We start from the raw sequence: 10,891 nt of genomic DNA, 5'->3' as shown, positions 1-10,891 counted from the left end.
AATTAATACTAAATCTTAGGTACTTTAATTTATATAAATTCTACATGTAAAAGTAATTAAATTTAATATACTAATAAATTAAAAGGTATAAATAAAGAATATTTAAAATTATCCTAAAAAATATTTTAAAGATTAGACTGCAACTATTTTTAAAAGCTTAATAACTAGTTTACTAAATATAATAGTTAAGCTAGAGAATACCTGCTAAAAAAAACAGGACCTTAAAGGATTTATTCATTATCTTATTATTTTAAAATAATATTTTATTAAAAATAATAAAAAAATATAAATTTAATACTATTTTAGCAAGCTATAACCAGCCCTTTAGGATAAGATTTATAATCTTAATAATAAAGAACTTCCTAATACTAAAGAATATTTAGTTTAATTAATATTATAGTACTAGTTATAAATATTATATAAATAACCCTGGATTACTTCTTACTATAATAAATAACCTAAATTAAGAGAACAAGGAGGAAACACTCCTAAAATAAGATTAAATAAATAAGGATTTATTTAAGGAAGAGGAACTTAAGAAAGGAACTATTTAATAAGATAAGCTGTTAAAAAAGCTTATAGTAAAATATTAACTTAACAAACTCTTAATATTATAAAATCTTTATAAAGCTATACCAGGCCGGTACGAAATTAGGATTAATTTAAATTAGCCTTAATAATTTATTATAAATATGGGAAACCTGGATATATAGCACTAAAGTATATAAAACTACTAAAGAATTTAAACTTTTAACTAATAAATCTAAATTAAAACACTTAAATTTATAAGGTAATTATTAAAGAACTTAAAAATAAGAAATATTATAAAAAAGGCCCGGAGGAATAGCAGGAAGATAAGTATATAAATTAAAATAAAAATAAAATATATAATAAAAAAAATAAATACAAAGCTAGAGTAAAGTCTTATACCCTAGCTTAATACCCTAAAATTAAGATAAATAAGTATTTATAAACTAAAATAATTATAAAAGTACCTTAAAAGATATTAAAACTAAAGTAGATTTTAAAACTAGAGTAAAGGTAAATGTAGTAAGTATAGATTTTATAAAGTATGCTTATCAAATTAAGTAAAATTATTATATATTATTTTAAAAGGATATAATAATTAATAAGATAGTCCTAAAAAAGTATAGAAAGTACTTATTAAAGTTATTAACTTTAGGGGAACCATGAAAATATTTCAATAATTTTATATAAAAATAAAATAAAACAGAGTTATATACCTAATTATTTTATTTATAATAATTATTTAAGTTACGTGCATTTATATTATTGTGAATTGGTGGTGTTTAGTAATAAAGCAGTAAAATATTAATTTTTAAATTAATATAAGTTTTAAAAAGCCTGTAAAAATTAAGCTTATATTTTTATAATTATACCTTTACACAAGAAAGTCTATAATAACAGCAAGCCAGATTAAATAAATAATCTATTATTTAAATTAAATATGTTCTATGATATATTCTCCTTGCACGGTGCTAAAATAATGTCTTTAAAATTAGTGCCTATATATAAAATTATAATAATTAATAAATAATTGTTTTTTATAAACTAATTTACCCTTTATCTCCTGCTGAACTAGCAATATTACATTAATATATTAATAAAAATATCTAATATAACTATATTAAACCTTTTAAAAGTCCCGCGGGAGCCTCTATCCTGTTTATACCAAAAAAGAATAAAGGTTTATAGTTATATATTAATTACTAAAAACTAAATAAAATAATAATTAGAAATAAATACCCTTTACCCCTTATTTTAAAAATTTTAGATTGCTTATCAGGAGCAACCTGGTATACTAAAATTAATCTTAAAAAATATATATTATTATATTTAAGTTTATAAAAAAGACTAATAAAAAAAGAGCTTTTTAATATTATTATAATTACTTTAAGTATACTATTATGCCTTTTAATTTAATAAATACCCCTGTTATATTTTAAAGTTATATTTATTCTATAATTTATAATATTTTAGACTAAATCTGCATTATTCACCTTAATAATATTCTTATTTTTTCTATTAACCTTGAAGAACATGTTAAGCATGTAAAGCAGGTCCTTATTTAATTATATAAAGCTAAATTATTTATTAACTTAAAAAATATTTATTCTTTAAAGAAGAGGTGGAATTACTAGGTTTTATAATTAACTAAGGTAGTATTAAAATAAACCTGGAATAAGTAATTATTATAACCTTTTAAAAAGAACCTTATTTTTATCAAGCCTTATAATCTTTTTTTTAGGTTTATTAACTTTTATTATTATTTTATTTATAATTTTACGCGGATTGCTTTACCCTTAACTAGTTTAATAAAAGGTATGCAGTATAAAAGAAAAACTAGACCTTTATAATTTTAAAAGTATAAAAAAGTAATATTTTATTTTTTTAATACTTTTATTAAAGCACACCTACTATATTATTTTAATCTAAATTAAAAAGGTTAGTTAAAGGTGGACACTAGTAATATAAAGATAGCTAGAATCTTTTTTAACTAAATAATAATAGGAAATGGCACCTAGTTATATTTTAGTTATATAAATTTATAAGAGCTAAGATTAATTAGTTAATCCTAGATAAGGAGCTATTTATTATTATTTAATTATTTTATTATTAAAGGCAGTATCTTAAAGGTTCTCCCTATTTAATACTAATATAGTTAGATTATGTAAATCTCTGTTCCTTTATGCAATAATAAAAGTATAATAGAAAGCAAGCAAGATAGTGTATAAACCTAGCTGCTTATAATTTTAAAATCTTATATTATTTAGGTAAGCATAACCCTGTAAATGCCATATTTAAAAGATATAAAAACAAGCCTAAAATAGTCTTAAAAAAGACTTTTAGTACTTATTTAAAAAAATAATGCCAGGTACTAAAGTCCAAGTAATTACTTGCTAAGATTTAGTGTAAAGTGCCCATGGAAAGTAGTTTAGTTTAAATGAAGAATATAAGGTTTAAGTCCAGAATATTAAATATAATAAATATTTTAATATTTATACAGCTCCTTCTAGTTTTATAAGCAAAATAAAGTTAAATCTTAATTTTAAAGATTATGGTACTATAAATATATAGTCTAATCTTAAGAAAAATTAGGTCTTAGCCTAATATTAAGTTTAAATTATTATGCTTGTTAAGGACCCCTACTTTAATTAAATATTAAATTATTTAATAAAGTTACTCTTGGTATTATAATTAATAAATAATTAAATCTAGAAGCAAATTACTGCTATAAAGGCATAAAATTAGGCTAAAAAGCTAAGAGTATAAAGTTATAAAAACTAAATTATTATAAATAATAATTTATTATTATTTTAAAATTAAATTTATATTCCTACTAATTAAATGCTTAGAACTAAGATTATTTAAGTATATTATAATAATTTTTAGTAGGACATTTTGGTTTATAAAAAACTAACTATTTAGCAAAATAAAAATTTTTTTAGCTAAAAATAAAATTTATAATTATAACTTTTACTTATTCTTGCCCTATATACTAATACACCTTAACATCTTAATATTATTTATATAATAAACCTATACTACTACTAAAACTTAACTATTCCTTTACTAAAATTATAATAAACTTTATTATTAGCCTCCCTTTAACTATATATTAAAAGTAACACGTTAATGCTATTCTTATAATTATTAATAAATTTTTAAGTAATATTAATTTATACCTATTTTAACCTTAATTTAAGTATATAAGCTTGCAGAAATCTTTTACTAGTATTAAACTTTAAATTATAACTAATTAAAAGGTATTATATAAAACTCAGGCTTTTTTACTAGTAAATATTAAAAAAGTTATAATTTTATTATAAAACTAAACTTTACCTGTTAACTACTTTTCACCCTTAAACTAATACCCAAACTAAACACATAAATTACGTTTTAAAATAGTATATATATTATTTTATTATAAAAAACTATTATACCTGACCTATATTATTAAAAACTGCATGATTAACTTATAATAATATATAAAATAATATTTTTAATATATCCTTATTTTAGGTTCTATATAGCCAAGATCCTAAATTTTTTATATAACTTAAGAATAACCCTAAATAAATAAAGGTACCTGCTGTATTAACTTAAGTTAGAAAACTTAATAAAATCTGTACAAGGTATATGAAAGAATAAAAGAATATAGAATAATATTAAAAGTATTATAATTAAAAATAAAAAAGTATAAACTTTATGGCTAAATAACTAGTTAAGCTTAATACTAGGAATTTAAATCTTAAAATTCTTATTAAATTTAAGCTTAAGTTTATTAGCCCTTTTTATATACTAAATAAAATTAATTTAGCAGTGTACCAACTTTAACTTCCCAAGAAGTATGGCTAAGTTCATAATATTTTTTATATTTCCTTACTTAAGCCTTGGCACGGTAAAATTAATAATAAAATAATACCGGATCTAGAAAAAACAAAGCTTAGAAAATTAATAATATTATAAATCATGACTTTATTAAAAATTAAAAATTATACTTAATAAAGTAAAAGAACTAGCATTTAAAATATAATTAATAAATACTTATTAAAAATATAAATATACTAATTCTTATATAAAATTATAAAAAAAATAATTAAAGTCTAGTACCTCTTAGGGCCAAAATTAAAAATAAAGTGTAATATTAAGTTAACTTATAAGTTATATACTTAAATAAGAAAGACTACCTTAAAATAAAGGTTAAATTTTATTATTATAATTATAAAAGAATACTATAAACACTATGCTATAAGTCTATAAAGCCTATAAAAAGAAGAAGGTACTAAAATATAAAAAATAAGGTTTAAAAAAAGGGATAAACCCTTCCTAGTGGTAAAGAATTACTATAATAACTAATAAAATAATAATAATAAAGTTTTTTATTAATACCAAAGTAAAATAAAAAACAGAACAAGACTTTAACCCTTAAAGAGTAAAATGACGGGGTATTAATATAAAGCAGAGCTAAACATACATAAAAACTCAAGATAAACTAATAGCTTAAAATAAAGACTAAATATTATAAATGATAATAAAAATAAATCTAATACTTTACTAATATAAGCTATAAGATCCCTAGCTTCAGCATATAAATTATTAATAGCAGCCAAGATAATATTTAAAAAGTAATACTTTACTACTATTTATTTAGTAAATCTAGTATTACTAAATTATAAATAAAGGTAGATAGCTTTAATATAATAAGTATTATTCTTACTAGTTTAGTTTAAAGCCGGGGCCGCAACACAAGAAAGAAGGGCATGTTAAGCTATTACTTTATTATAATACTTAATTAAGTTTTTACCTAAGTCCTTTTCTATTTTAATTACTAACCTAAACTTAGAATAGTAGGCTTTCTTTGCTATCTTAAAAACTTTTAGAAGCTTAACATTGCTTTAAAAATATAAAGACACATATTATTTATTTTTTTTATAGTATTATTATTAATAGCCATGTTATTATTATTATTATTAGCCTAAAAACCCTAATACCAGCTAATAATTTAAGAAAGATCCGCCGTGTTACCTATTATCATTATATAAGTTTAAGGAACATGATTTATTAGTAATAAAACTTAATTAAAATATAATATACTTATAGTTTAACAGGTTATGTTATAATAAAAACACTGCTAGCATAATATAAATAATACTATATTTAAGACATAGCTAAACTAAAATAAAACAGTAGTGTTACTAGTATTTATTACCTTAATTCTGGTTTTAAAACAGCGCACGCACCACAGGACTTTTAGTTTAATAAAAAAGTTAAAAATAAGGCGTGCTTTATAAGCATAATAACAAGGCATAATAATAAAAAATTAATAGTAAAACAGGATAGGAACACGTGATCTGTAAATAAAAAATAAAGATAAGGATATTAAAAATAGGGAAATTATAAAAAAAATAAGAAGTAAAAGAAAATTTATTTTTTATATTTAGCTATTTATATAGAGCTAGTTATAATATAATAACCTTATTATAACTTTATAAATTATTACCTAAACAGCAGTTATTCTTAATACTTTTATAACCAACAAGCTTGTAAGGCAGAATACACAAAAAATTAGGCAAATAAGCTTTTTAAAATAACTAAATAAGACCTTTATCCTAATAAAAATAATAATAAAATAATTAAGCTATAATACTTATAACACTTACTAATACTACACCTAAATTATAACTTAGGACCACGGAAATATCACTAAACCATTATAAACCAAGTATGAAATAATTATGTTTAAAAATGCATGAAGTTATTTAAAGATTAGCTTAATCTTAATTAAAAAAGGGCCAAGTTATCACACCCACAAGTACTAAGTAATAATAAAATAAGGGATTTAAATAAGATAAGATATTACGCGCCTGTTACCCTACTATATAATAATAACATTACTACTAAATTAAAGGTGTATTTAAAGCCAACACCTACTAAAGATTAATAATGCAAGAGTTAGTCTTTATCTACATAAAGCCTTAAGAATATATACCTATACACCTTTATATTAATTCTATTTAAGCTAGTATTTTATTTTATACCTGATTATCTACCTTAAGGCTTTGACATATTATTAAGACTTTAATTATTTTAAAAGGTCACTAGTGCCTTTATTATTTTTATACTGCTTTAGTAGTAATAAACCTAAAAAATCACCTTTAAACCCTTTTTAATTAACTATGTTATGGACATAGTTTTGTTTTTATTGTGCTGCCAGTAGTTAGATAAAGCCTGCTGATCCGTCTTAAACTAGTGGGATTTAAGGATATTCTGTGTGCAAGAGTAGAAGGTACAAGTCTTAAGGTTAAAAAGCTTATATAAAACACTAAATTAAAATTAAAAGGTAGGGTAACTTAGTTTCTAAAAATAATAAGTAATAATTAAAATTATTTAATATTATAAAAATAGTTTTTTAAATATATATTATTTAATAAATTAATTATAATATTTTACTTTAATAAGTATATCTAGTTAAATTTATTATGTTACTTTGCTTTAACTAATATAATAGCCAAGAAGTTATTATATTAATACTGCCATATTACTATAATTAGTGCGGATAATCCATGGCTCCGGTTCCTGACGTGACAGCCCGTCACATCGCGCCAGTAAGGTAGATCTATTGGCTGATAGCAGTCCGCGCTGGCCGCGTTCGCTGACAATTTCCAAAAAAAGGTGGGATAAATAGAGGATAAATCCTAGTACAAACCAGAATAAACTTTAGAGAAACTTAAAGAGCACACGCAAAAGGTACCAAGCTATTATTAATTAGAGATTAGGAAGGAGCAGCTACAGGAGAAAAGTTATAGCCTTTTATTTATAAGGCTTAGCTATAATATGCAGGGTAGAGCTATTGCCCAAGATCTAACTATAACTAATATATACCTCGTGGGCATTGCGAGGTTAGATAGTAGTGCTTTTAAAACCATGAAATATCCTAGCTAAACTACCCTGAACTCTTAGGCTAGTTCCCATGCGAGGTTATCAAGTTCCAGCCAGTCAACTGTAGGCTCGGTGCGCAAGCATGGGACGCGCCGCAGCAAGGCTTTCTCGTTTTCAGAGGGTCTGAGCCACGAAGCCTTGCAGTCAGTCTTGAATCTGCCTTGAATGCTGGAGAATATAAGTCATCCGCAATCCGCAGATGAGTGGGAACATCGACCCACCCAGACAATCACTGTACAAAACCCCAACCCGTTGTTTTAGCCCCGCCACCTGAATGGAGTGTCTAGGCATCCCAGTCGACCACAGACTCGTGAACATTGTGAAGAATTTACATCTTCCATTATATACTGAATCTAGCGACCACCTGAATATCTTAAAGACATGGGGAGAGTCATCGACCTGTGACGGGAAAAGCCTTGAAAGGTCCAGGATCCACCACGGACTGGAGCTTGCGAAGCCAGCGACAAAAGGAGGCGTCCTGGTGGCACTCTTGCAGCCGCATAGGAGGCAGGAATTCGACAAGGGCTTTGTGGCAGATCTACAGGATTGTGCCACGACAGACTCGGTCAGCGACCTGATTCAAGCGGCGACTGGTGGGCGTATGGGCGTCGATGAGGTGAGCGTATTCGACACGCTACCGTACTGTACCGAGAGTACGGACAATGACGACATTCTCCAGTTGGCGCAGGATGCTTTTCAGAAAATGGTTCAGGCTAAGAAGCCTGATGTGGTCCTCTCCTGCTATCAGGCACTCCGCTCTGACACCAGTAATGCGATCGTCAGGGGGTTGAGCAGCAGAGGGGTTGGGAAGGTTCATGATAAGCTGGAATTCGTGCTCAAGGATGGGACGACCATAAAAAGAATAAACGCGTTCCACCCAAGCTATGCCGTGAATTATCATCGGACGTACAGCTGCTTTCGTCGGCTGCTCCTGGTGGAGTTTGTGCAGGCCTTTATGCACTGTTCAGAGGCAGGAATTGAGGCAAACTGGATACGGGAGCTACGTCAAGACTGCGCAAGGGTTGCCAGGGACTTATGGAAAGAACGTGAGCAATTTCTTCAACTTGGACCAGTTATTATTGGCCCTATACCTGAAGTTGCATAGGTTGACGCAAACATAATAGAGCAGGAATGCAAGCAAAAAAGTCTCGCCAAGCCCAGAATCGACGAGGGTCAATGGGAGACCATCGTCAGCAATCTTTGCGAGAGTATATCGAAACTGGGCTATTTCAAGGGGATTATCGGGGTGGATGAACTGGTTCGCAGTAACCTGTCCTGGATATGCGCAGACGCATCGCTGCTTCTCACCGAGGTGAAACAGCACAGCGAAAAGGAACCGGACGCAGCTCGGCAAGTCGGAGGGAGTGTGCGAGATGACATCTTGCGTTCCTGGCGCTGGAGCTTCTATGCGGGCATCGATTTGAGACGGAATGAGAGCCTAACCGATCCACGCGGGTTCTACGAGGCCACGAGTCTCTTGATCGAACCCGAAGCGCCCAGAGGAAGTCTTTCGCGTGACTTGCATAGCCACTTACATGCTTTTCTACTCGATCTTAACTTGTCGTTCGAATATGAAGGGGATTCCAGATGGCGATGGGATGGTGCTGAGCACAGTAATGCCTTCAAGCGCTTTGCGGCAAACCTGGAAAGGACTGCCATGCGATATAGTACTTCTTTATCTGACGGCATGAGGGCGCTGGAGATTTGAAACAGACTCATGATTCGCAGTATACCATCGACACTTGCAAATTTTTGACTAGTAAGACCACTTGCTTTTTAGACATCCATAGCAATACTTTGATCCACGACGCAGTCCCATCGGCCTAGTTGTATGGCTTCTTCCGAAAAGAGTAAGAAGCTCCTTTTATTATCCCTTGTCTGTTTGACGGACGTTTTGGCACCCATAAACGTGTTTGTTTCAAAATGTGGCCTGGAATGAAGCACCCGGAAATGTTTTAACATGGTGTAGCGGATGTGGTACTATTCATTCAGTTGAAACACTAGAGATTGATGCAGAGGAAAATGCAGGAAGGTGACACTGGATTTTCCTTGAAAATTAATAATCAATGGTTCACCTCTCTGCGAAGATTGGCAAGAGAGGGTAGGTGGCATCAACATTGAAAGCGGGTCCCGCCACTTGGGAGTTAGCTAACCGCGTGGAACTTGACTTTACCCCTAGTATGTAAAAAATTTAAATAACTGTAAATTCCCTAAATTTTACTTTAAATTTTGGTTTTTTTTTTCTTTAAATTTAAAAGATAAATTCCTAAAGTACTTAATAATTACTTATTAATTACTTTATAATAAATCTTTAAGATCCTAGCTTTTTCTTATAAGATAATTTCTTTTAATTAATTAAAAGTAAATTAAGTAATTAATTACATAAGGTAGGTTACAAGCAACTGGCTGCCAAGCACTTGCTAACTAATTAAAAGAAAGGAAATATCTTAATTTTACTTATTAATGCCTTAAGGAACCCATTAAAAATTTTAAAATTAAAATATAATAATAATCTTCCTAAATATCTAGTAACTAATTTAATAAAATATGGCTATGTTATAAATATGCCTTTTAATTAGTAAAGGGAAACTGTTAAGGACATGGTTAACAGTGTAAGTACTTATTAAGTGCTTATTAAATAATTACTAATTACTTAATAAATTTAATATTATATTTAGCAAAATTATTATAACAGGCCTTATAGCCAGTCTTTATTTCTTAGAATATCCTACTTTAGCTTATCCTATTAATGTTCTAGGGTTAAAATCTATAAACATGCGGGTATATAGCTTAAAAATATGCATTATACCTGTCTTATAAATAATTTATAGGCTACTTTATAAAAAAGTTAACATAAAATTAGTAAAGTTAAGAGAGATGTAACTAAAGATACTGCATATAGGTATAAAGTAATTAGCAAGCACTTAGTAAATATTTTTTAACTAGTTTTTAATAGATTTTACCGCGCGGTAAAGAATCTTTTTAAGAACTAATAATCTTGTTTCAAATTTCAAGATTCCTGCCAGCCATAACTAGCTTAGTTATTTATTTTAATAAGCTAAGTAGCTATAAACTAGTTTTAAACTGCTTGCTAACTAAGTATAAAATCTATTAGGTGGTTTTAACTCTTATATTAAATGTATTAACATATTATCTAATCCTGCCGGGTTTTATACCTATCAGGTGCCTAAGAATGGCTTTGTTTATTTTTAGTTTCTTTAAGAATTATTTACTGGTGAGGTTATTATTAATACCAAGGAATATGGTGCGGTTAAATTAGTTAAATCTAAGTTACTTTTTTATAGTAAGTACCTAAGAGATATTTCCTAACTACTTATAAACTACTTGCTAAGCACTTAATTAGCTTATAATTACCCTTAGGGACCAGGAAAACTAGTACATGCTAAATATAAGATTATATTTTACT

At 27.5% G+C, this 10,891-nt stretch overlaps 1 protein-coding gene across 1 annotated transcript; it reads left to right on the top strand.

The window, feature by feature from the left end:
* The first annotated feature begins 7,687 nt into the window (after positions 1–7,687).
* On the top strand, positions 7,688–9,651 carry BDW74DRAFT_164108 (uncharacterized protein). The gene is made up of 2 exons (XM_073726208.1): positions 7,688–8,510; positions 8,589–9,651. Exons 1-2 carry the CDS (start codon positions 7,739–7,741, stop codon positions 9,170–9,172), a joined length of 1,356 nt encoding a protein of 451 aa, XP_073577741.1. The 5' UTR covers positions 7,688–7,738; the 3' UTR covers positions 9,173–9,651.
* The last annotated feature ends 1,240 nt before the right edge of the window (positions 9,652–10,891 follow it).

Source organism: Aspergillus multicolor (assembly GCF_047715735.1).
Source record: "Aspergillus multicolor strain CBS 133.54 unplaced genomic scaffold BDW74scaffold_56, whole genome shotgun sequence".
Lineage (NCBI taxonomy): Eukaryota > Fungi > Ascomycota > Eurotiomycetes > Eurotiales > Aspergillaceae > Aspergillus > Aspergillus multicolor.
The sequence above is the reverse complement of the archived record's forward strand: the minus strand, read 5'-3'. Positions and strand labels throughout refer to the sequence as shown.

Coding starts and splice junctions, on each gene's coding strand:
- BDW74DRAFT_164108 (XM_073726208.1), top strand. CDS start 7,739: ATGGAGTGTCTAGGCATCCCAGTCGACCACAGACTCGTGAACATTGTG. Junction 8,511..8,588: donor CAGGGACTTATGGAAAGAAC/GTGAGCAATTTC, acceptor CAAACATAATAG/AGCAGGAATGCAAGCAAAAA.